Source organism: Nelumbo nucifera, chromosome 1 (assembly GCF_055504915.1).
Source record: "Nelumbo nucifera cultivar China Antique chromosome 1, China Antique-T2T, whole genome shotgun sequence".
NCBI classification, from domain to species: Eukaryota; Viridiplantae; Streptophyta; class Magnoliopsida; order Proteales; family Nelumbonaceae; genus Nelumbo; species Nelumbo nucifera.
The window spans coordinates 79,367,328-79,394,939 of record NC_142649.1 but is presented as its reverse complement, the minus strand read 5'-3'; the positions used below and the strand labels follow the sequence as shown (position 1 = coordinate 79,394,939).

Sequence of the window (27,612 nt, the reverse complement as noted above, 5' to 3'; positions counted from 1 at the left end):
TGCCAGAAGCACGCCAACATCCACCACCGGCCTACCGCCGACCTGAAATACCTCACTATCCCATGGCCATTTGCACAATGGGGGATTGACCTACTCGGGCTGTTCCCGACAGCAACAGGGCAAAGAAGGTTCCTAGTAGTGGTAGTGGACTATTTCACAAAGTGGGTCGAAGTCGAACCTCTCACGACAATCACAGCTCGGAACGTGTAGAACTTCTTTTGGAAGAACATAGTGTGTCATTTCGGATTACCTCGGGTACTAATCTCCGATAATGGTAAGTAGTTCGAAGACATCAAGATCCAAAGGTGGTGCCGAGACATGGGAATTCAGCAGAACTTCACCTCGGTGGCGCACCCTCAGGCGAATGGCCAAACGGAAGTTACGAACAGGATTATCCTTCGAGTACTGAAAGCGCACCTGGACCGAGCTAAGGGACTATGAACGGACGAGCAGCCTAGTGTACTTTGGGCCTACCGTACCACGGAAAGGACTACCACGGGAGAAAGTCCCTTTAACCTTACATACGGCACCGAAGCAGTCATCCCAGTCGAGACTGAAGTCCCCTCGCTGAGATTAGAAGCATACGAAGACAGAGAAAACAAAGATGAGCTACGTACTAACCTCGACCTACTAGATGAAGTACGGGACCTCGCATACATCAGGACTGCGACCTATCAACAAAGGATAGCTCGGTACTATAACGCCAAGGTAAAAAAGCAAACTCTCCGCGTTGGCGACTTGGTTCTCCGCAAGGTTATGGTGCCCGAGTCTGGCGTTGGCAAGCTCGGTCCGAACTGGGAAGGACCCTATCGAGTAAAGCGAGTACTCGGGGAAGGAACATACGAACTCGAAACCCTAGAAGGGAAACAAGTACCTTAGGCGTGGAATATCGTCAACCTAAGACAATATTACCCGTAAACCACCGAACTGAGTGAACCACGAGTCACTCCCTTCTAGCCTTAGTGCCAATTCGCCGAACTAGCGATGACCTCGGCAACACGAGGTTCAGTCACCCCCTCAATAGGGGCAGACTCCAAGAAAACAGTTCGGAGTGACCACGAGTCACTCCCTCCGGCCTAAGGGTCAATGCGCGTGGTTAACTGAAGATCCCGACGCTACGCATGACTCCACCGCCTCATCAGCATAGGCTTAGCATGCCAAAGACCAAGGGCGTATCGAGAACGGACTTTCCGATTCCTAGCCTACCTCGGTACACGCTACTAGGGGTAAATACCAACCTAAATAGCCAAGCAGGCAGGTCGAGCAAGCACCTTACTATGTCTACCTCGGCGTACGTTGCTAAAATGTGATGATCACCCCTACTAAGTGCAGGAAGACAGTTCAGGGTGACAGTGGTAAAAGGTCACTCACCTCAAGAACTAAATTCACTAACTCAATAGCTCGAATAAGACAAACACTCCAGCAGAAGAGAATCACACAAGCACTAAACGGAATATATACTCTCATTGCATAAATGTGATTTCACTACAGAATCCCAAGTACAAAGAAACAAGAAAAAGAGAATACAAGGAGCACACAGCTATTTGGAAGGCTTATCAGCCTTACTCGGGGCCTCTTCAGGGGCCTCCTTGGGGGTGTCAGCCAGTTTGGTAGTATCAGCCTCCTCGTTGCCGCCCTCATCGTCGGAGTCTGGGTCATCCACGGCCTGATGGGCCATGTCGTCTATAATATTATAGGTTGTGAAGGCACTTATGTCAAGGTCAGGGTATGTGCGCCTTATCCACCATCTACCGAGCTTAAACCCCCCACGGTAGGCTTGCAACATTACGTCGTCAAATCTAGACGACTTGACATAGTCAATGACGGCCTGGGCCTTCGCCTCCCCGAGAGCTTCATCGAAGATCTCGGTCTTCTCCTTGATGTCGGCTTTGAGGTACTCCACCTCGTGCTCCAAGGCCCCCTTGACTTCCTTAAGCCCCTGCACCTCGAGCTGCGAAGCCTTCTGACCTGCCTTGAGACTCTCCACCTCGAGCTTCAGGGCTTCCTGACCTGCTCTGAATCAACCTATCCCTCTCGCGGGCCAGCTCCTCCTTCTCTAACAACAGGGCTTCGATAAAGCTCTTCTGGGTGGTAGCGTCACTCTCCAACTGGTGAATCTTGCCCCGAACTTCCCTCAGCTCAGCATGAGCCGCCCGAGATGACTCCTCAGCAGCCAAAGCACGCCTCAGGTGTTTATCGGATTGAAAGGTCAACGCGTGCCCAATAGTGTTCACCTGGAAGAAGGAGGTTGGTCAGTACTAAAGAAAGAAGAAAGAAAGGAGAAAGAGGTGGCTCTTAGAGTGTGAACTCACCACCATGGCATGAGTTGCAGCACGGGCCCCGAGTTGACCAAGGGAGAGTTCGGCCCAATCTACAATCTCCGCAGTGATAACAGCCCTCCTACTTCTTTCAAGGCTGATATCGGGATTCAGGATGCTCTCTTCCTCCTGAGTTCCCAAGCTAGATGCCGCCGTGTCTGCGGCACGGTGAACCGATCATTCGGAAGCCTCGGTAGCAGCCCCAGGAGGATTTGGGACCTCAGCGGCAGCCTCGACTGGCTCAGCGATCGACTCTGTCGCCGTTTCAGGCCCCTGAGGTGGTAAGTCCCCCTCCAAGTCTATCACTGGAGGGGCATTAGGGAGCTCGGGCCCCAAAACGGGAGCTTGTGGGGGGCTCGGGCTCCGAAGAGGGGACCTGCGAAAGGTCAGGTTCAGGGGTGGGGGTCCTTGGGGATTCCACGTGCGCCTTCTTGGCAGCTCGCTTCTTCCTCTTCTTCATCTGATGGAGGAGCCTCGGACCGGTAATCCTTTCATCCTCCATGGGACCTGCAACAGAGCTCGGCGTCAGTAAGCTCAGAGACACTAGGCTGATTAAGCAAAACACTAAAGTAGAAATCGACCTACCCAGACTCAAACCGGCCTAAATGAGCTTCCCTTCAATGATGTACTCCTTGTGATCAAACCCGATCTTAGCCCAGGAGTGGAATGTTTCCCTTGTTTTCCGGTTAAGAGTGATGCTGGGGGCTTGAGTAGCCACCCTCTAGCTGGTAAGGAAGGGCCACTCCGTGCTGCTCCAGACTACGAAGTAGTCCTGCTTCCAGGCCAGGACCTTACTTGGGAATTTGTGTAGCATTTTGAACCCCGGGTGAGGGGACAGATAGTAGGTCTGCCCTTGCTCGGGGGGAATGCCCGAGGTACTCTTCTTTATCAACAGAATGGAGCAGAGGATATCTGCGTCCAAGGAAAAGTTGTATTCAGAACAGAGGGAGATGGTCCCGACCATGTTCCGAATAGAGTTGGGGTGGAGCTGGTCTAACGTGATGTTGAAGCGCCCCAACACCTCGGGAATAAGGTGATGAAGAGGGAGACGAAGCCCACTGACGAGTTGCTCCCTAAAGATCACGATCTCATCCGGACCATTCTCCCAAGGCAAATTACCGGTGGGGTGACTATATGAATACTCCTGAGGCAGGTTGAAGTGCTGGATGGGGTGCTGAAGCCTCTCTAGCGTCATGGTAGATGGACCGAACTGATCCGGCACCCGACCTCGATGGGAGGTGGACGCCTGCCTACCCGAGGTCACCCGTGCTTCGTGAGAAGGTCGGGCGATAGCAGGGTCACCCTGACCCGAGGTATCCACCTCGGGTTCGTCTAAGAGACTGTCCCCGCTAGACATGGAACGAAAATGAACTAAAAAAAAGGAAAGGAGAAAAGGAAGCTCGGGGACTCACCAAGGAAAAACGCAACCGAACTAGAACTGGACGAACTAGGAGGACCTGAGCTGAAGACTCCAAACGCAAGCTCAAAACGGAAGATACTTAGCGGCGATGGAAAATGACCAGAATCCGCCACTATTTATAGCCGCGGGGCCCGGGCACCAACGGCCAAGATCAAAGCAATCTGACGGCCCTCAAGAAAACCGGTTGCGAGACTCTCAAGGCAAAATCAGCTTAGCACATTTTTTAACGTCCGTGAAGTTCGAATCGCGTGACGTCCGCGCGTAAGTTGTGCGCAACCCAGGTTTCTCCTCTCGAGCGAACTGAACACCAGACCGGACTGGCCAACGGGCTGCCCAATAGGGTAGCAAATGTTCTGAGCCAAATCCACCCGGCGCACCATGAACTCCCCGTGCTGGGTCAGCACCCCCAGCACGGGGAGTGGGGGGCAATTGATGGAGGGTGATTTGGCCCGACCTCGTAGCTCGGGGACACGTGTGCGTGACCTGGCTGAACGATCAGCTCAGCCTAACAGCACAGCCGCAACTCGATGGGAGGGACCCCCCGAGCCCAACACTGGCCACTCGGCTGGACAAGCAACTCGCCGGGGGCCGACACCCGGTTAACCTTGACTCCCACCATGTGTAGGAGACCCCGAGCTCGCCCTAAGACCCGAGCTCCTCCTAAGAGGCCCCGAGCTCTCCCTTCCCAAGAAGGGAGCACCTTGGTTTTTGGCTAAGTGTCCTGAGGGAGAAGCACCTCGGGACAGCACCGCCTCCAAGGCTGGTACCCTGGCACCTCGGTACCTCAGCAGCTCGGCAGGCGGCAAGGAGACATGTCTGACGTCTGTACCTGCCGGATCTAGAGGCAGGGCCCTGATCCCTTGCCAGGCGGCATTCTGTCTGCCAGGCGGCGTTCTATTTCCCGTCTCTGAAATGCGTGACGTGTTTGTCGAGTCCGTACCTGGCAATAGTCTGCGGCAGTAACCTGCGCCTGCCACACCTACCCTGGCAACAACGGCTAAGGCAGTGGTGGTTATGCCAGGTATAACCAAGTTTCAATATAAAAGGACCCCAACCCTCACGAAGAAAAGGTATTGAAGCTTAAGCACTTTCAACACTCTTACTCTCGACTCTTTCTTTGAGATTTTCTCCAGTTCTAACTTAGCCATCGGAGTGTTCCCACCGGGATAACCCCCGGAAACCCTTCACCTTCTCCTTCCTCTCAGGTGTCGTTCGTTCCAGCCAGAAGCCAAGTGACAACCAGCTAGGAGTGCCCAGATCGTGCAGCATCATGTACTGTTTACTAAATTTATTCCTTTAGATAAAATACAACAAAATTAAAAAAAAAAGAAGCCAAGAGACATTTATATATTAATAACTATATAATTGGTATGGGTGTTAATCAATTTGAAATAATAAAAACCGGTCCCAGTCCAATTATAATCAAGAGACAATAATTAGAGTTAGGGCTGCAAATAAGTCAGATCAGATCCGATCCGAATCCAATACCGATATGTTAAGAGGCAGATTTGGATATTCTTTTTTATCCTAACAAATCGGATTGGATAAAAAAAACTGATCTGTTAACTTAAGGGATGGATTTCGGATATTGACTGATCTGATCTATTAATTAGAAATATTATAAATTATATATTATTTACATTATATATATATTCTATATATTATTCATATAATTATATATTTTATATTTTATATTTTAATACATTATTATATTATATAAATAATATAATATATTATTTATATTACATAATATAAATATAATTCTAACAGAATCGGATATCTGATAATATATTCGAATTCGAATTCGAATCATGCTCTTGAATTTTGTATTTGCTAAACATCATCAGCTACCAAAACTCCCTTTTCTTTGTATTCGATCTATTGAATGGTTATTAGATTATCTAGGTCCATTCTATAATTATTTATTTTAAATCCGATGAACAAATTGGATTGAGGCCCATTGAAAATTTAACAAACTCCCAATGAAACACGGCCCAAGTTTCATCAAGTGACACTTACACCGTAAAGGTGATCACCTCACCCTCCCCTATCCCCAACTTTCTGATCACCTCACCTTATCAGAAATTTTAATGGTTCCGTGCATCTTTCTGTCTACGATCGAAAGACTAGAAGACAAGCACGCAGAAAGATGGAAAATGTCCAAAATCCAAATGAAGCATTTGCTATGACGCTTACCAAACAGTTCTGATCTTCAAGATAATTTGCGTTTGTATTTTAGGGCTGTTGAAACATTTACCGAAAAAGATTTACCAAACACCACCACAAATCACCAGCTACCTTTCAAAGATCTCTCCGATTGGACTTTCGCTTAGATACACATTACACAATGACACAAACAGCCTTTCTCAATCAAATCCATATGCATCTACTTGTTTTAATTCCGCCAATTACTGAGCAAATTTAGGACTTGTGCGGATAGTGAAGAGACGCAAAGAGAAGAAGAAAGAAAATATCATCTGAACATAGAGACAAAGAATACTCAGAATTTCTCTCTCTCTCTCTCTCTCTCTCTCTCTCAGAGGCAGTAGAAGGAATTAAATTGCAAAACATCAACACACATCGAAACTAAATTTCCCTCCCTTTCTCAAAAAAAAAAAACAGTAACCCCTCTTTGGCTCTTTCTGCCTTATTCTCTTCTTCATTTGCTTATATTAAACAAAGACACCCCCCACCTCTCTTTTAAAATAAAATTCACGAGGCCTTGGCCTTACCATTTACACTGACTACCGACTCTGTGACTCTGTACACGTCAGAAGCTCAGCACACTCGAATGGACCTAACCTGAGTTTTCACAGAACAAACATAAGACGAGAGACAGACATCCCCACGGGCCACTGGAGTCTGGAGGGGACAAATCAAATTCAATGGCGGTCCAACAACCGGTTGTCTCATGAAAGAATATTCCTATTGTACCCAGCTATGCACTTTGCTTATATGCATAAGCTAGAAAAATGAAAATCATTCAGTCTCTCACAGCTTCTGGCTCTTCTCTAAAGAAAGTAAATCTCCTACTCTTTAATCTAATTACTGTCCTTAGAATGAATCAATCATTCGATTTAACCATAAATGAATGAACAAGCTATTAGATCAGATGGTCGATCATCAGTTTTCCTTTGTGAGCAAACCCAAACCCAATAATTGTATTTGTAGTCTTTTAAATATATCAATCGTAATTATGAGGTTGTTGTTGTTCAATCACAATCCTCCTATTCCTAGTTGTCTACTCGATAAGATAAAGAGAATTAGCAAACAGCTGGAATTGCTAGCGTTATCACAACTACACGGACACAGCCATCATCAATCATCAACGGATCAACCAATACAAAATCGTTAATAGACTAGACTAGAATGTTATTTCTGTTGATAGCCACAGACACCAACAAAAACCAATACCCACCACTCATTCTCCCAAACCCCACCCTCATTCACATAAAAAATAAGTCAGCATCTGCTCAGAAACCCATGTTGATGTTTCCATCCATGGACAGATCCAGATTATCAGGCACCCAACTCCATCACTTCCCATCCCTGGTTATAATAAGTAACTAGCTAACTAAGGACTAGACAGTGTGACAGTGAAGGAAAGGAAAGCATAAAAACAGTAAAGCAGGAAGGAGGTGCTAAGGGAGATTTCTAACTTGATTTCGTAGTAAAATTGCTTAGGTGATCAGAAACTCAGAAATGTCACTTCACCCAAGAGAAAAAAGGATTTGTTAATAAGAACACGGATACCGAGAATCTTAAATCACTATTCACGAATCACGAGAAAAATACTATCTCCAACCGCAAAATATTTTGTCCATCCGGCCATCCCCTTTTCTTCTCCACTTCTATATTTCTTTAACTTGTCAAGCTTTTGATTACTATGTACAAAATGACAAAAAGGACTCGGCCAATCCAAGAGAGAAATGACGGCTACTACTTCTCTTCCCGCCGGTTTATATCCGGCGGTAATCAACCATCCATCCTGGTTTATATCCGGCGGTAATCAACTATACAAAGCTGTAAACAACTGCCGAGATTCTCAGTTCGAACTTCATTTTCCTTTGACCTCACTAACCCTAAAAAGGAAAAAGAAACAACTTGCCTGCTTAGATGTAATGGCTTAGACTTCATTCCATTGTCTCTCTTCAAAAATGCACGAAATAAAGCCCCGATAGAAGAGATTACTACAGAAATATAAAACATTCTAACGAAACGAGAGGATTTTCGAGGGACTCGTTCGTCTGCCAGCTTCCTTCTTTGGTTTCTTCTAACTTCCGGCCATTGTCCTCGGACAACGGTGGTGCTTGCCCAGGGGAACGCCCGGTTTTTCTCGACGATGGGCTGCGGCCGATAGTCGATCGATAAGACCCAGGGTCGACCGAGCGTGTCGCCGGCGACCTCGATCTCCGCCCGGAGCTATCGCCTGGATCTCGCCTTATTAGCCCATTGTTCGCAGGAACCCGCCGTCGCGTGCTGTGGCTCATTTCCTTGCTATGGACGGACATCGTAGCATTATCCATTTTCCTGCCGGGAGACGGCTCATATCTTCTGGCAGGAGACCTGCCCCCTTTTTCAGTCTTTCCGGCGTAATCACCGGAAACCAAGCGTTTCCTGGGGACCCTAGCCGGAGACCTGTCCACTCTCTGCCGCACTTCTCCGTCGTCCCGGCTCCTCTCGTCGTCGTCTTTCCTTTCTGTCATGGTCGTCGTAGAGACGCTCTCGCTTAAACTACAGATTTCTGACATTTCAGACACTTCTTCGACTGCATTGACGGGAGATTTCTTCTCGACAATCTCTTCTACAACACTCAGCAAAGAAGGCTTAGGGATCTCCTTCTCTACCTTGGGCAAAGGAGGCTTGGGTGTGGGCGTCTCAGACAGAACTTCCTTCACTGTCTCCTCCTCCAGTGGAGGAGGAGGAGGAGGAGGAGGAGGAGGAGGAGGAGGAGGAGGAGGATCATTAACTTTGGTTCCTCTGACAAGGGACGTGTCAGGTTCCGGCGCCAAGGCTCTCTCCGGCAACTGCTGCTTAGGAGGTGCAAGCTCCTCCTCACCGGTCTTGTTGGTACTGATGCAGCAACCCATTTGAGTTTTGCTTCTAACTCAAAAGAAATAACACTATAAAGGATTAAACTTTGGAACTCGTCTACTTGTTAATCTGGCAAGAGATAACCTCTGAGGCATGGCGAGGTATTTTCAAATCAAAGGGTAAATTAGAATTAGAGTGGTGGGAATCAGCGGCGAGGCTTCGGTCAGAGAAAGAGGGAGATAGCGCGAGAGGACAAAAGAGAGGTGAGGTGATGGGAGGAGTAGAATAGTTACAATACAGCAGACAGCAGAGACTGAGTCAATTGAGAGTATTTATGGGAGATCTGCTTGCATTCACAGCTTACAAGAAGAAAGGAGAGTATTTTAATGTGTGGAGAGGGCCTATTTACGGAAACGCCACTTCCTATCCCTATCACAATAGCAAATAGGAGAGAGAGAGAGGATTGATTAGTCGATTACTTTTTTTATCTCAGGACCCAGAATATACGTGACAGTGCCCTAGACCCATCCCTGTAGCAGTTTATTTATTATTTACCATAAATGTTGTACGATAATTAACCAAGAAACTACGGAGTTAACGGTGGTCTTTCCACGAGGGAAAATGTTTTCGGGGTTAAAAAGTAGAAAGCAAAAAGCCCAATGGGCCCTATATTCGACTCTCGAATAGTCGAATCTCAAACAATTTTCCGTCTTTCCATTTTTTTTTCTTTCGTCAAACTTTTTCGCCGTTTCACAAATTGGTCCCGTGATCCGTGCGACCGTGCCTCGTTATTTCATTTCCCCAAGTCTGTTTTTCACGTACGGCGCATGTTATCGGCTCTCACTTTCTTTTATAACTATAAGATGCTAAGGGCCGCTCATACATGTGATTTTTATTAAAAAGACCAAAATGAACCTGCTTAAAATCAGGAACCAGGGCCGTAGTGACCCCACATCAGGTAATCTCAGATATGAATATTTTTTTTCAAATGGGTAAAATACAAAAGCCCCCCTTAAAGTATTAGACGTCAACATATCAGTGCATATTTACGATATGACCCAATACATATGCAGGACTTAGCGTATCAGATTGTATCCACTAATACAACTCGATATCTTTGCGCAACTCATGGAATATGTATCCATATTCAAAGCCATGGATATGAATACAATACATCCACATCGGGAGTATGATCGATACTCTATGAATTTTTACACCAATGTTCAAAATTTTGATATATATCAGGCCGTATTGATCGATACGTATCATATTGAAAGTTTTCTAATAACTCCTACAGGAAATGTTTCATGGTTTAATCTAGTTTAGGGGCTAGACAAGCATTAAGCGTTAAATAGATATAGGCCAATACCCATTTAAACCAGGTTTAGAAAAACTAAAAAATTAAGAAAAATCAGCTTCGAATACTGCCCACGTATCAACCCTATTTGCTCCATACTATGGTAAGCTGGTTTATGGCCGTAAAAATAAGGAGTAAGGACGGCCTATTGCTCTTGTATTATTTTATTTTGACATTTATTTTCTAAAAAAAAAAAACATGTATTTAATGTTAGGAATAAGAGGAAGAAGAAGTTCTTGAGATCCTTGGATCCTTTACTTTTTTGGAGTCCAAGTTCCAATCAATTTTCGTCAAAGACAGAATCGAGAAACAAGGCAAAGGCTAATCCATGTGCAGAAAATACAATTAATAAAGCAAGGCAATACATCATACATGTGGTAGGTTCCACCTTCCATATAAATATAACATAGATATATGCAAATGCAATTGCAGTCTCTATGTGTGCGAAGTCTAATCGTCAATACATCCAGCAACAATGTACCATTTATATATTTGGATCTGATACTTTTATCTTTAATTCGCTACCTACCATGTCCGTAAAATTTCAATTGACCATCACCCTCAAAATATCTTTGTTTTAAGGGAGTTAGGATCTCCTGCCAACAAAACATGTTCCTATAACTTATCAATATAATATGATACCTCGCATTTTATCATGAAATTGGGATCCACTATAAAAGTAGAATCTATCATGTATGAGATGTATGGTGTCAGATTATGTTGGGAGAGTATTGAAATGCATTTTGTTGGCAGGAGATTATGAGTCGTTTCCAGGCCCAATATAAGGTATGACATTTTGAAATAGGATCTGCTCCTCACAGAATGCATCTCATAGGAATTCACAGCCTCATGCCACTGTCTATTAAAAGCATCTCCCGTCCATTATATTATTATTCATGGGAGATGTGTCCAATACATGGTGGGATAGAGCTGTGAGTTACATGTGAGGTGCGCTCCCAATTGGACATTTTCAAGTTTTAACAGTTTAAAACAGCTTACAGCCAATCCGCTTTAACAACGATGGTATGATGATGAACAAGTAACTAACCACATAAATAGAAAAAAAAATAAAACAAAATAATAAAATAAAACAGGTGACTTATCAAATTCACGGATGTTGATAGACTGTACCGTCTTAGTCTTGTCATATAGCCATCTTTTTTTTAGCACTCTAGCATGTGAAAACATCAATCACTTTTTATATGATTTTGATTGATTTCAAACTCCCACGAAATGAGAGACTGAGGTGTATGTACTCCATTTCAGAAACACGTCTACAACAATTCAAAATGTCAAATACCTCAATCCACCCTAATTATCAATAACCGCCGTTGTATTAGCATCAATTTCTAACTGGCATCTAAGATAGACTGAACAGTCATTCTCCCTAAGATTTTTGTCAAAGTATTGAGAACATAAAGAACATTGAAAATATAGTTTATGTTAGAAAAAAAAACTCAATAAATCATTAAAAAATGAAAATGACAGTGAATATAAAACTTTTAGAGATAAGTTACATACAAAATACATACTTTAATAGTTTATGTTAAATGTGAATCGGGAATAATGGGTAAATATTGAAAATTGAAGAAACCAAAATTTATAAATATATCTTAATTCTTAGAAAATCTATAAATATGTAAATTTCAATAATCAACTTTTAACACTATTTGATAAAAATCCACTAAGAGACAAGATGTTTAAAATTTAAGATCTATATAACTATGACAAGTAATTGGAACATAGTTAGTAGTGGATTTATTATCAAAAGACCAATGCCCAAATTTTTTACTTGCAATTTCTATACCAATTATGTGATAATAGTTGGGGGAATTTAATGGTATTTGATAAAGTGGCATGTATTGGTCTATTGATATATATTAATACCAAGATTTTTAAAATCGAATCAGACAACGGACTGGTCAGGGGTCCAGTTCTCGAGTCAAACAGTCCAATCGTTGGAATAGAACGAATGGCCCATTTTGACAAAAAATAAAAAAATAAAAAATGACTAAAACCGTTGGACGGTTCGAACAGTTTGACTGCTCAGAACATCGGTTTGCTGACCAAATCAATAGTTTTTGGTGAAATAACGATTATGGGGTAAAACGGAACCGGTCACCTGACTGGTTCCTGGTTTTCCAGTTTGGTCGTCTGGTCTAGTCCGGTTTTGAAACCATGATTAATACCATTAGTGTATCAATTGATACTAGGCTGCAACTTGGGTTGGCCCAACCTGGGCCAAAAAATGTGGGCCTAACTTCAACTCATATTGGACTTGGGTTTAAGCCTCAGGTAGCATGAACTTGCACCAAACAAATACGTACAAATATGCATTTTATTCATATAGAAAATATCTTTTTTTTTAATGCATTCTATTCCTAAATTGGGCTATACAACCAAACAAAAGATGATTGTACAAAAATATATTCGTAAGTTGTTTCCAAGGATTAAAATATTGAAACAGATACGCCTGATACGAGGCGTATCGTACCAGTATCGGTAGGGGAAGATACGAGATACACCACGACTGATAATGTATCATATTAGTCGTGCGTATCGGTCCGATACAAATCGGCTGATACACACCAATACATAGGCATATTGAACCCGCATATCGCATAGAAAAGTGCTTCATAGAAAAAGGGTTTTAACGTGATTCAATCCCTGAAACCTGGATCGTGTAATGTCCAAGAGTGCAAGGATCTTAACCATCAAGCCACCTTCCATTTTGTGATAATAAATGAAATAAATTATCTTTTACTAAAATAAATTCTTACATTTAATCTAAACAAATAGTATATTCAATAACTCCAAGTACAAATTAACAAGAATAATATTCAAAATTATCATTTTATAAACCTATAAAATAAATAATTTATCAAATCCACATATATATATAAATGATTTTTAATTTCAATAAATTTATACAAATAAAAATATTATTAATAGAATGGTTATTTAATACTTAGAATTACTTATGTAGACTTGATAAATTATAATAATTATTTTATAAATTATTAATTAATATTTTAATTTTCATTAAATAACAATGTATTTATTGTTACAAAGATAAAATTTTTTTTACAAAATATTTGAGAATATAATATAAATTGAATCTATCAAATCTACTAATCTACATTTAAATAAAAATTAATTTTTTATTTAAAAAAATCATAAAATAAAAATATTAATAATGTAATTATTTTAGTAATTGAAATTTATGAATTTTGATATGATATGCATCTTCAAAATTTCATTTACATTTTATATAAACACATTTATTATTTACAAAAGTGAAAGTATTATTTATAGAACATTTGCAAATTAATTTTTAGTTGATTTTTTATTGATGTTAAAAATTGAAAATAGTAAAATAAAAATAATTGATATAATAATTCAAATATAATGATTGCATATTTTTTGTGCTTTGGATTTTAATGAAAATAAAAATTGATGCATTATCAATAAAATTGTATAATATCTATGCACCCCATTATATCAATAGTAATATATTTTATTCAGATATACCATTAAAATATATAATTCCTATGCATTTATACATTATTTATAGTTATTTTGACATTAATCTTGAAGTTATTAATACAATTATTGAATTTATATGCATTTCCTTAGCGTATCCAAGCATTTTTATATTTTTCCGTCTGTATTCATGCATTTCTCGAATGTATTTGTATCCGTATCCAAGTTGTTCAATACGATACCCAATACCAATACTTTAATCCTTGGCTATTTCAAACTTAAAACTTGCCTAAATATGACCCAACCCAACCTAAATCTAAGCCTGGTAAACTGAAGCCTCATTTAAGATTGGGCCAGGTCCAAGACAAAGGTTGGAATTTTAGGATTAGGCCAGAGTTGATCCTCGACCTGCAAGTTGCCTTTTTTTTTGTGCAAGTTGCCTAGTTGATACCCTGAAAAGGTTAGCTTTTTTTTTTTTTTCTTCAGTCAGTGGGGAAGGGTTGATCAACCGAAAACTAATACGTACAGATACTTGGTGTGAAATAGACATTTAGGTAAAGAGAATTTAATGTTAAAAAAATAATGTCAACGAATATGCACGGTCACAAAAGATTTATTAATGATATGAATATGCATATATAATTATGTCCGATACCCTTTAGATTTCCTGTCTATATAGCCCTAATTTTATAAACTCATTACCAAATAAGAAACCTGTAAGTCTGTAACTCCTAACTCCACCCTGTGGTGACAATAGTGAAGGTCCTGAAGGATGGCCTTTAATCAACAAAGACTATATACAACCAAATATCAAAGGGACAAACCAAAAAGAGTGTCGTTTAATAGTAGTAGGAGAGGAAATTTGGAGATGATCAGACTTCTGCCATGGAAGGATCAATGATGATTTCTGATAACAAGATTAAAAATATTGGTATCTCATATTATTACTGGGAAGATTGGAAATGGACATGTATTAAGATATGCTTTCAATACACATGGACACAATGGAAAGATATGAATACATTTGAATGCATTAGGAAAATTTTTATGAATCTCACAAATACATTAATAATACTAAATTTTTGGTTTAAGTCTTATTTATAGGATATAAACACATAAAAATGCATATTTTTATGGTTTATATGAAGAAAAATATTATAACAATATAGTGGGACAAATATATATAAATACAATTTTATTGATAATGCATCATTCAACTGTCCAATATACATACTATATAGTTTTTTTATACAAATTACGTGTTACAAGCAGTTTTAGCAAGTGAGTCTGCCACCATGTTTCCTTTTCTTAAGACACGGACAAAATGAGCATGCATTGAAAGAAGCTCCTGATTAACCTGGCCCAGCCAGTGAAGAGCATGCCAAGAAGCTCTAACCTTATCACTCAGGATATTAATTTGGTCTACCACTTTATTGTTATCTATATATAATACAAAGATGAAAGAGGGGGAGGTAAGGGGTCCTCTCATCACATAGCTTACACATACCTCCTCTCATTTCTCACACATATGCATATTTATTTTTAAATTAAATCATTAGAAATACAAGAAGTCAAAATCATTCTTAAACCTCTCTCTCTCTCTCTCTCTCTCCATCCATCTTAGTATTCAATGTTTGTAACATCTCCCCTCCCCATTAAATCCCTTTTTTCCTCTTAAATATTTTTTAATCCCTTTTGACTCTATCTAATAAAGTAAAGGTATAAATTAGATGCATTGGGTTAGGTTAAGGGCCAACTCTAAATATAAACCCTAGCTTTTTTTTTTGGTGGTTGAAATATAAACCCTAGATTGGACCCAAACTAATGTCAAAACCCAAATTTGCCCATCCAATACATGGGGTCAGTCAATCTTCTTCTGTAAAAGTCTAAAGAAATCATTGTTCCCTTCCATGGGTTATCAGATTTTTCTCTCTTTTTAGTAATTTAATGTAGATTTGTTTCATGGATTGTTCTACTTCAATAATAAAATGGAGTAAGTATGAAAGCACTTATGTGAGCCTTTGGTTATATTCGTCATCCCAATTTAAAATTGTTTTTTTTAACTTGGTTATTGATCTCAATATCTCATGGTAAGCATATTTTTTTAGCTTTATGGGGTTACACAATAGGAGTAGCTCATCCTCCAAGCCCTGGTGGCAATGGAATTTGATCCCATGTCTCCACTACCACTAGCCAAAAAACCTACCAATTGAGCCAACATCAATTAGTTCTCATGTTAAGCAATGGATTTATGTACTCTTCATAATATACAACTTAATATAAAAGTTATATAAAAGGAAATAAAGTTGAACTACAATAACTAAAAAAGAAAAATAATTTCTTCTACTATCTTATAAGTAAAAATATATAAAATATTTGATGAATCACTGTCACTTCATTCTTTTCCTTAAAAAATACATTTTTGAACTGCAATCCGTGCCTCTAGTTTATTGTAAATTAAAAGACTAATTAACAGTTTACAGAAATATATAATAATCTTGATTTAAAAATATTAGATCCAAAGAGCAAGGTTCAAATATTGTACCCTATCGTATAATACATGTCAATTTTCAAGAGTAGGCGTACATGAAATACTAATTAGGGAGTATCTAGACATTTGAACCTTGATACCATTAAGGAGTATTGGTTTTCAGGAATAGGCAATATGTTGAACACCAAGAATTAAGGGGGTCATCAGTACTTTGAGTCTTGATAAGATCCATTAGAATTCTGGTTACTAAAATAATTATTTTATTTTTTAAGTTACTAAAAAATACAATTACTTTTTGACGTAAATATGGATTAATGATGTATATCATCCATTTCATTAGGTGGTGTTTGGCATCAATGTCGTTGTTTCAGAAAACAGCTCCATATCTACCATCTGCACATCAGAAAAAAAAAAATGCGCCAAAAAACACAGCCTTGTTTGGAACCGTTGTTACAGAAAACTGCCACGCCTTAAAATTCAGAAAAGCGTGGTTCAAGAAAACATTAAATTTGGCAATTTCTCATTTTCTTAACCGTTGCTGCCAACAGTACCATGACGTGGCATCAATATATCATCATGTAAACCATTAGATATGTAGACCAATGCTGAAAACAATTATAGAGCATTCATACCAAATAAAACCTGCGTCTTTCCCTAGAAAACATCCTATGTGGCAGCATTGATGCCAAACAAAAAAAAAGAAGCTGTTTTCTTAGAAAACGATGCAATAGATACAGCACCGTTTTCTCAGAAAATGGCTCTGAAGCAACGCATCAATGGCAAACACTTAAAGCTCTGTTTGGTTTGTGGAATGGGGATGAGAAAAAGGAAATATTTCGAAAATATTCCCTTTTCTCTCATTTGTAGAGGGATGGGATGAGAAAAGTGTGGGATGTCAGATCCCAAAATCATGGATTTGGAGTCGCACCAAAACCGTGCAACCCCGGTGGAAAATTTTGGAAAAACACAGTTACAACTGAAAGAAGTCAAAGAACCATCATCTTCCTCTTCTCTCTTCTCTCTCACCTTCTTCCCGTCTTCACCATATCTGTGGCAAACCAGGTAGCAGCGAAGCAAACCAAGTAGCGGTGACACACAGGCGAAGCGATCGTCTTCTCTCTTCTCTCTCACCTTCTTCCCATCTTCACCAGATCTGCAACAAACCAGGCAGCGGTGACACATAGGCAAAGAGAACTAGAGTAGTGGAGAAGAAAAAGAAGCAAAAGAAGAAGAAGAGAGAGAGAGAGAGAGAGAGCTTAGAGAGGGGACGCGCAGATCTACCGCTACTACAACTTGCAGCAGCAGTGATGAAACAGAGGGAGAGAGAAAATGAAAGAAAAGGGAAGAAGGAGAAGAGAGAAGAAGATCAGGGAGAAAGAGCGGGAGAGGGAAGCTGGAGATGGGTTCAGATCTACCGCTTCTCTTCCTACTCTCAGCTCTGTTCGATCAAGAGGACAAAGGTGACCCTTTTTACATTTTCCCATCCTATCCCATCCCAATAAAACCAAACAATGGAAACTTAACTTTTTACACTTTCCCATCCCACCCAAATCTTCTCACAAACCAAACAGAGCCTAATATCTACAAAATACTAATTTTAAAGAAAACCTATTTATATAATACTGGTTCACCATTTTTTTTAATTTTTGGTTGAACATTCGTATATAATACTATTTATTTGAATTACATGTAGCCCCAAGTACAATTAACTTATTTTGTTTTAAGCAATTGTATAGCATTGAAGGATGGACTAATGATGAGTGGTCATGCTTCTACTGGGAAAGACCTGGACTGGATTAAAGATTGCTAAAACATAGGAGTTGAATTTTTTATAGACCGTATTTAATAAGGCAATAATATTTGATACTATTAAACTTTGCTAACAACTAGCAAGTATTTGCAATGGATCTGTTGCATAATTTTACCTAAAACCATTACTACATGAAGAAAGCCATATCTTTTACACAATCAAGCTACAAGAGACATGTGGACCATCTATGAAGATGCAAGAGGTCCCCATGGTTATGTTTTCTCGATCAATAGGACCTTATGGTTGTTTTCACAATAAATGAGTAAGAAAAAAATAGGCAATTGCATGAATTGAATATACAAATGGAATGGACAGAAGGTCAACAACCAAAAGAAATCAGAAATGAGTTCAAGGCATCTAGAATCTCATCCCCCAGGCGACTGGAACCTGTGAAGAAGATACTGCTCTATCTGCTTCAATCATGGACTTGATGTAAAATTCGCCTGCCTTGTAGGAGGACCTGACCAAGGGACCCGAAGCCACATACTGGAATCCCTAATCCATATGCAAATATTTCTCAATGAACCTTTCCAACATATCTCCCATCAGGGCTTTCAACATGTTCATGATGATAATGTAACAAAGTAGTGATCCAAACATATTTTATGCATCTTGTTTTCATAATCTTATCTGTTCTTAATTTTTGATTGATTGAAGAAAAACCAGATTAGAGTACAATATACTTAAAGAAGTAACAACAGATAAAGAAGAAAAGGAGGAAACTAGGGAAATTTATTAGTCTCCTAAGATGCCTACATAACACCTACAACTGATAAACCAAACAGCATTCTGTTGTAAAGGACAACAAGATGCAAAAAAAGTTTTAATACACAGCAGTCTGTGTCTTGACCATATTCTGAGTGCACATGTTGTGGTCCAGAATAACTATGAACAGGCCTGAGCCAGAAGATCAATAAGTCCTACCATCTATTTGCATGCTTTCTATGTCAAAATAATCAAATATGCAATCTGATTTTCTGAACTAAAATTGGACTAGGTGAGTCACATCAAGCAGCTGGTCCAGACACCTTGCATGTCTATCACATGTATGGTGAAGCCCTGCAAGATGGAGCATTATCTTGGTGGGATTCCACCCCCCGCCCCACTCCTTCAAATTATCAACCCAGCTAGACAATATGGAAAAAATGCATTCGTATAAACAAGTGCAGTACAATTATGTAAACAGTGTTAGAAGTAATATTAAATACATAACATTAAAAAGCAAAGTGAGAATGCGCCAATAAGAACACCGCTTGTTTTGTTTGGAAGAGACATCCCAGCACATTGTGACCCAGGAGAGAATACTATAGAAGCTACTGTAGATTGGAAAATAATGAATAACTAGTAATAGCTTGATCCAAGAAAAGGACTAGCAAGACCATTGTCCACCCCATGATATTATTTCTGTCAAGTGTAGTTTAGGCACGCCATTAAACAAGAACATTGCCAAGAACCTATATGAGATACTCTATGGGATAATGATCAATCTTTTTTTGTTTTTCATTTTTTTGTCAGAATGAAATAATGATCCAGGACTCTGGGGTACTTGCATACCATGTGAGGGATGGGTGTGGTTAAGATCTGTCTCCAGTACCCTATTGAAAAACCACAGTAACCTCGCCTCTAAAAGTGAATAGGATAATGATCAATGGAACAACTGATGTATTATAATTGATAATAATGTCTGATGTGCAGAGAAGAAACAGAAAAAAGATGATCTCTCCACGAGACAGCTGGTAGTTATATGGACTCTTCAAGTACAAGAAATGTCAGTTCTGCCCTTACAAAGTGGGACACAACTTAAGCAACACAAATAGAAGCAAAATATGAAAAGAAAGACCAAAGTACACCTGATTTAACGCCCATTAACAGGGAATTAAAATAATTTTTATCTCAAATTAGGCAGTGATGGTACTAGATAGGAATATAAATTATTTAGGATTGAATGCAACTCAATAAATCCCCTTCGTAGACAATATCAAAAATAGAGTCCCAGCAAGGATGCATTAAATATTAGATGGATAAATATGAAGAAAATAATATTAAGCAACAAATCAAGAAACAATACGAGTTGACTCAACAAGACTTATCCCTAGTTCCCAATATATGTGGTTTTACTGCATACATCCTGTTCTGCAATACCACTCTATCAAGGGCCATAACAAATTGTGAGTCTTCAAAACTTTTCCTATCTCAACCCATGTCCCTTTTCGGTTGGAGACACCATACATGTACTGGGTAATTCTCATCTAAGCACAACATACAAAATATAATGAAGATGGGAACATGATCAGTGTAAAAGTTTAACTGGCAATCAAGAACACCATATATAAACACATAAGAAAGGAATATAGTGCTATATTAAATGTATTTCCTACTCACAATCCCAATGAACATAACCTGATATGCATAGGATGGCAAATTCCATAATAGTTACCTAGCTTGTATTTCAGGTTTGCTTAAACATTTTAAAATTTGTCTTTCTTTTTATTTTTTATTTTAGGAGTTTTTCTTAAATTGATAATAGAATCCATCGTACTAGTCCATAGCTAATGGGTACCTGATAGAGTTAGGCATAGCTTAAAATATTATAACAAATGCGTCAAAATAAAGTAATTTTTCCTCAATTAAAAACAAAACTCATGATCAATTAATGTAAATTGCAAAATAGTTAAGGAATAAGGATAGCCGCAGAATAACTCATGAATAAGAAATTATCAGAATAAGAAGCTTATTGCATTTCAGGACAGAAAGGAATAAGGAATAAGGAGCTTACAGCATTTAAGCAAACAGCATTGTGTATTCTTTTCATTCTCATGAGTATTCCAGGACAGAAAGGAATAAGGAGCTTATAGCATTTAAGCAAACAGCTATACTTTCTTTACACAAACAAAGTAATTGGAACAATCAATGGTAAAGATAGTTTAGGTTATTAAGCGTCCAGGGCAGAAAAGAATAAGGAATAAAGAGCTTATAGCATTCTGTATACTTTTCATTATCATGAGTATTCCAGGACAGAAAGGAATAAGGAGCTTAGAGCTTTAAGCAAATAGCTATACTTTCTTCAGGCAAACAAAGAAGTAATTGGAACAATTAATCATAAAGATAATTTAGGTTATTAAGAATCCACAGAAGCAAATAAAAAAGTTAAGAAATAAGGAGTGAAAGAATCAGATCATACCATGTCCATGCCAAGAGGTCGGTACTTCTCAAAAGCTTCAGGAGTTACATATTCAGACACTGGCATATGGTGCTTTGACGGTCTCATATACTGACCAAATGTCATGACATCAACCCCAGCAGCCCTCACCTTCTCCATTGTCCTCACAACTTGATCAGGTGACTACTGTCCACAGCCTAACAATATTGATGTCTTGGTAAGTGTACCAGCAGGTGCATAACTTTTGGCCATTTTTAAATCCTCAATAGACTGCTAAAAATTAGCACATTGGTCACGCACTACACTCCAGGGCTCTTCAACTGTCTCAATATTGTGAGCAAAAACATCTAATCCAGATTTTGCAACTTTCTCCACACAACTAGGATCACCTCGAAAGTCAGGAACTACATTGTAACCATAAAGAAGGATGAGGAGGGTTTCTGAAATTATAATTCTTATTCTTGTAAGCAAAAAACAGGGGTATTATTCAAGTAAAGAATACATGTGGGGTAATTCTCAAAGTATATAAAGGATATCGGCAAACCCAAACTCATTGAGACCTACCTGTGACATAAATGTGCTGCATATCAATAGAAAGGGCCTAGCGCCAAACTTTATCCAAATAAATTATCTTAAAAGCTGACTATAGAGATTATTTTTTTCCAGTATTTCTGTAGACCATGAGCCTCTAAAGTTGAGCATAGGAAACAGCTCAGAATCTTAGAATCACCAGATAAATTTAGGGATCTCTTGATGGAACCATCAAATGGTGAGCTAACATTTCACAAGTTTACCATGTGTCAGTCATGCTTGATAGACTATTAAGAACCACCAACCCCCATGAAGCAATTGCTTCTTCCACATTAGAGGGTTCATTTGGGTCAGGTGGAGGAGGTGCAAGTGATGTCTTCACAATTACAAAACCTGATAAATAGCACTAACAATTAAAAATATCGAAGATTCCAAAGAAACCCAAAAAAAAAAAATTCCATATATGGAAAATGATAGATTTTGCATAAATATCATTAAGGATCACTAGACCACCAAAGTCTCTATTTCCTTTTAAGCTCAATGTTGATAGGAACAACCTTATCTACATTAGAGTCTGTTCTGGTAATAAACTAGAATCCAAGAGTTCATCAAAAAATCATATGTACCATGGTTTTTCAGATTTACATAACGTTAAAATACATGATCATTTAAGGAATACATCTCTGTCTAACTGAATGACAAAGTAGGATTAAAATTGCACCCATGCATCTTTCTATGACTTTTAAAGCAAAACAGAAAGAAAATTGCATATAGTGTATCATAAATATATTAAAAGTTTAAGACAACGAAAAATGAAGTATTCTGAAATGGCAATGGTTTAACAGCTCAATTTTACAATTACAATAAACAGGGTGGATTTAAACAGCTACGTTAAAATGCTTCTAAGGAGAACGAAGGAGAAAGATTAAATTGAATAAAATTTAAAGGGCATGCATTAATTAATAAGAGGAATTGAATGATCTATCCAATATTCCGGAGTTCAAATATGGAAATCTCCATTGGGATAAATGTCCTGGCTCCCATGTCAGATAGTGTATCCCCAGCTGATGGTAATGGTGTTTTTGTGCAAGACCTCAAACTAGATATAGGAGTTCACTCTCAGGGTAATGCTGTTATGGGATTTTGATGCATATTTCTTACAGTTATTACATTGACCACTTCCATAGGTTTTGAGAAGCCTTATTTCCTGACACAAGGGCATTGAAGGTTTTACCTTAGTTTGTTAGTTATCATCAATAAGTTTCTTTCTTTTACACCAACAATCAGAAATAAAGAAATTGAGGTTTTCAAGAGAAACTCATGAATCAATGGTGAGATTCACATCACACCATCCGCCTAATCACAGGCAATGTGTCTAAGTAAACACACTGAGAGTAAGGGGCCGTTTGACAACAGCTGAAATTTCTGAACAGAATGGATTAGTACTTTGTCTTTTAGTGAAAAAGTTATTAAGGAGGCTTTGAACTCTTTAATGGCTGAAACCGAAGTTGGATTGATTATTATAAACTAAAATGTTAAATTATTAAATTATTAAATTATTTTATCCACTAAAAAACAAAGCAATAAGTCATTTAGTTCATCCATTATCAAAAGGCCCCAAAGCCTTGACAAAGGTCCCTAGGAAATATCCTAAGATAGCAAGGTAAAGGGTAGGCTAAGATATTCAAGATAGCCGGCCTTATAAAAATGCCTTGGGCTGGAGGGCTGGAAAGAGTGTGAAGCAACTTAAAGAATGATTTCTATCTGGATGCAATTATCAAAGTGACGGATTTGGAGTCTAAGCTACAAGAAATAGCGACTTCTATCTTGGCTTTAATTTCCTGGATTACTATATCAGCAGGGGAAAAGAGTCCCTAGATGGTAAATGGAGTCATTGAATTAGTGGTGAATATGCAATTCTTGTAATGCTGCTATGTGGTTTAGTTCTAATAAAAAATTGGATTGCTAAATTTTCTCATTCTTTCTCATTTAATAAAGAACTTCCCTATCCATTAAAAGCCAAATGCAATAATTCAAACGAGTAATACCAAAACGAAAAATGAAACCAATGAAATAGCCTCCAACTTCATGAACAAAAAAGGGGAGTTCCCAAAATATTTTGTCAAAATAAGGAATAAAAGAACGAAAGCACAATTAGTCAAAAGTTTCTCTTTATCTACTGTTTCATAATCAAAGAACCGAACTTAAAAACAATGCAAATCAACTGAACTCCAAGCGGTACGATTTCATACACAAAAGTAGTTCAACAACGTAGGAGAATGTCACAGAGAAGTTGTAAAATTCTTTCAGAACTCAAAAGAAAATTAAAACATCTAGAGAAGAAACAAGTCAAAGGTACCTTTGCCTTCCCCTAATTATGACACTACGAAATTCTAAGTGCTTAAACGATGTAGTTGTTGATGAACTCACCTGCAACCCGAGTGCAAGTGTCGCCGAGGATCATGATAGTGGCGGTGGCCGTTCCTGTGTCTCCACCAGACCAACACTCACCCAGATTAGGAAAGCGAGCTTCTTCGCAGACAGTGTGGAGCTTCAATTCCCTGAGCTTTTCTTGATCTTGGTGTACTTCGACCCGCCCGGTATCGATTCTTTCATCCATTTGGGCTTGGAGAGGGGATTCTTTTCGTTCCGACCTCAACTGAGTACTCATCGTTCTCTCGAAGACGAATGAAGTCGGAGAGACGGGATTCTATCGCTAGACGTTCTCACAAGCCAGCAAACGTTTGTGGAAATTCGGGTTTGGGAGTTTGCACAGAAGAAGGAGATGAAAACGAAGATGACAGAGAACGCAGATAGGCTATTGCTTCGAGCGGAAGGGGCATAGAGGTTTGGTGGTGTTGGATTTGGGCAACGAGTTTGCACGATTCGAAGGATCGCACAAATCGACGCGAGTCGAGTATACGTGATGGCTACGGTACAATCTCCCTGTGCTACCGTACCGGCCTTCCTCCGGATATTAAAACCTATGTCAGTCTCTACCAAATAAAGCAAAACCCTATTACAACCTTGACGTTAGTTACTATTTTTCTTACCGGCGACTACAAGCTTTGCACGGTTTTCCTTCTAAAGTAACAGCTTGGAAGTGTAAGTATTTCTTTCTTGAATTGTATGGTGGGTGGGGCTTCCCGATGTTCTAAAGAAAGGGGGTGAGAGAGTACTTCTTCCTTGATTTGTATGGTGGGTGGCGCTTCCTAACGTTCTGCAGAAAGGGGGTGAGAGATAATGGGGAAGATTTGAGCGAGTAGGTGTAGGCGTGTAGAACCTTGTAATCTACCACCTAATACTGAATAATTTTTTGGCTAAGTTCGGGCATTCCTTCTTTTTACTTCGTTTTGGTTTGACTAACTCATCGGCTTCTCGTACAAGAGACACGTCGAGCATTCCGACTATCGGGCTGCTTCAAAACATGAGAAGGAAAAAGAAAAGGTGATCATCAAGGAAGCACCTCGGGCATTGACTCCAAAGCCCACCGCACCGAATACTACTGAGGAGGTCCCGATGGTCGACTTGATCAGGGAAGATCAGTCGGAGAGGACCTCGCTTGAGATCAACGCAACCCAAACACTCGAGGCATGTCGTCTACCAACTAGGGCCCCGACAATCGGTAGTTCGGTCGCGGAGTAAGCTCCCGAGGGGAGGCGGACCATCATAGACTTTCGGTCCACCCTAATCAAGAGCAAGGAAGTCGTCTTCCCCAAGGAGGTCGCTGATCTTAGAGAAGCATGTCCTGACAAGCTCAGCAGCAAAGTCATGCGCTACCTCATGATGGTAAGTTTCCAATCTTCACGCCGTGCTATTCCCGATTTGTGTTCCATACTTAGCTCCTGCTTTCCTTTGTAGGAAAACACCTTGACTCACTCCCTGGTCAAGCAATTTGAAAGGCATCTAGCGAGGGCTGAATTTGCCGAGGCGGCGACGAACAACTACCAGTCTCTGGTTGAACGGGTCATTTCCTTCACCGGTGAGCTAAAAAACGAGCTGGTCTCTGAGTAGAACCGGATTGGTGAGGTGGAGCTTCACGTCGAGAAGCTCAAGTAGGAGCTGCAAGAAAAAGATGCTGACTTCGCTGAACATGAGGCAAAGCTCATCAACGAGGTCCAAGCTTCTAGGGTCCAAGTTGTCGAGGAGTTCAAAACTTCACCAGACTTCTTGCAAGAGAAGGAGGAGCTCAGCACTGGCACTTTTCGCCAAGTCTTCAAGCTATGTTGTATGTTGGTGGGATTGGTGTACCTTGAGCTTGACCTTTCCCCGATCAAGCCCTCGGCTTGTACAAATGAAATGATGGATCGAGTTGATCTAGAGCCTGATTTTGAGGATGATGAAGATAGGGTCGGCGAGCAAACTATCAGGGCTAACATTGATGCTGCCGAGGTGGGTGGTGATGGGGCCGAGGAACCCCGTTATGTCTTAAATCATCTTACCTCTTTTCTTGGACACCTTTGTACATATGTAATGTGCCAAGCCTTTGAGCTCAGCCTAAGAAAACTCTCTCTCTGTTTTTTTTTTATATAATGATGTAACTCAAACTTCGTCTTTAATGAAATTTGGCTTTTTGCACACCTTGCGTCTTCCTTCTTTAAACCTGAAACTTCAAAAAATATACTAAGTATGGGATTGTAGGTGCCAAAGTGACTAGGCATAGTATGGGATAATGACCCAAAGTGCCTATATGGCGAAGTAGCTAGGCATATCGAATTGTCGACGTCATCGCCATGTCAACACAACGGGCCTTTAGGATGAGAGTGACTTGGCATCTCCTTTCAATATAGTTTAGCCAATGTGCTCCATATGTAGGTCAGTTCAACTAGGTCACCGAAGTGGGTGGTCTATTGTTTACAGAGCAAAATTTTTAGAAGTTAAAGATGCTAAACTCCCGATCTCAAATGTAGTAGTATCTCCTTAGGTTATCCATGTTCCAGGCATAGGGTACCTGCCTTCCCTCCAATGTCTCAACATCGTACATTCCTTCGCTGATCACCCTAAGTACTCTATAGGGACCTTCCTAATTTGGTCCTACCTTCCCTACACCGGGCTCAGGTACCATAACTTTCCGGAGCACTAGGTTGCCAACTCGGAATTAGTGTCTCTTGACTCAGGCATTATAACAACGAGCTACTCGGTGTTGGTGGACTGTGGTCTAGATATAGGCCAAGTCTTGGACTTCTTCCACTAGGTCGAGGTTGGTTCATAGCTCGTCGTAAGCCTTAGACTGCAAGGTCAACACTTTGATTTTGATGGGGATAATAGCTTCCGTTCCATACGTAAGATTGAAGGGAGTCTCTCTAGTTTCCATTTTGATTGTAGTTCAGTAGTTCGAAAAAACACTAGGTAGCTAGTCCACCCACAAACCCTTAGCTTGGAAAAACTGAGCTTTAAGTCCGCGGAGGATTGCCTTGTTTATTACTTCAGCCTACCCGTTTTCTTGGGGATGAGCTACTAAGGTGAAATTCTGTTGGATACCCATCCTCGCACACCAATTCTGGAATTTGATATCCTCGAACTGCTTTCCGATGTCTGATTCCAATATTTTGGGAAGTCCAAATCTGTAAACAATGTTCCTCCAAAAAAAATTTCGTACATTTCGGGCTACGATTGATACCAACGGCTCAGCTCCCACCCACTTAGTGAAATAGTCAACCACCATGACCAAGAACCTTCTCTGCTTGGTCATAGGACCGAGGATGTCAATCCACCACAAAGTGAATGGCCACAGGCTGGTCAGGTACCTCAGGTCGGCGACGGGCTAGTGTGGTATGTTAGCATGCCTCTAGCAGTTATCACACCTCCGAACGAGCTCGAATGCGTTCGCCTTCATTGTAGGCCAATAATATCCTTGCCTTAGCGCTTTCTGGGCAAACGCCCTCCCCCTAGGTTTCCTCCACTAAAACCCCCGTGGATCTCGCATAGCACCTGGCTTGCCTCGATTGGACGCAAGCAATGCAAGTAGGGGAGCGTAAGTGAACTACAGTACAAATGCTCGCAAATGA

At 40.0% G+C, this 27,612-nt stretch overlaps 1 protein-coding gene, 1 long non-coding RNA gene and 1 pseudogene across 3 annotated transcripts; 1 reads left to right on the top strand and 2 right to left on the bottom strand.

The window, feature by feature from the left end:
- Positions 1-7,380: 7,380 nt before the first annotated feature.
- LOC104605748 (uncharacterized) lies at positions 7,381-9,142 on the bottom strand. The gene has a single exon (XM_088886831.1). It carries the CDS (start codon positions 8,826-8,828, stop codon positions 7,929-7,931), a length of 900 nt encoding a protein of 299 aa, XP_088742957.1. The 5' UTR covers positions 8,829-9,142; the 3' UTR covers positions 7,381-7,928.
- Positions 9,143-17,997: 8,855 nt separating this feature from the next.
- LOC104605634 (lipoyl synthase, mitochondrial pseudogene) lies at positions 17,998-21,659 on the bottom strand (annotated as a pseudogene). The gene is made up of 3 exons (XR_016081065.1): positions 21,638-21,659; positions 21,095-21,513; positions 17,998-18,408 (listed from the first exon to the last, which is right to left on the bottom strand). The product of XR_016081065.1 is annotated as a lipoyl synthase, mitochondrial pseudogene (transcript).
- A 2,376-nt stretch (positions 21,660-24,035) lies between these two features.
- LOC148803477 (uncharacterized) lies at positions 24,036-26,182 on the top strand. The gene is made up of 2 exons (XR_016070833.1): positions 24,036-25,393; positions 25,466-26,182. It is a non-coding gene; the product is annotated as an uncharacterized LOC148803477 (long non-coding RNA).
- Positions 26,183-27,612: the final 1,430 nt, after the last annotated feature.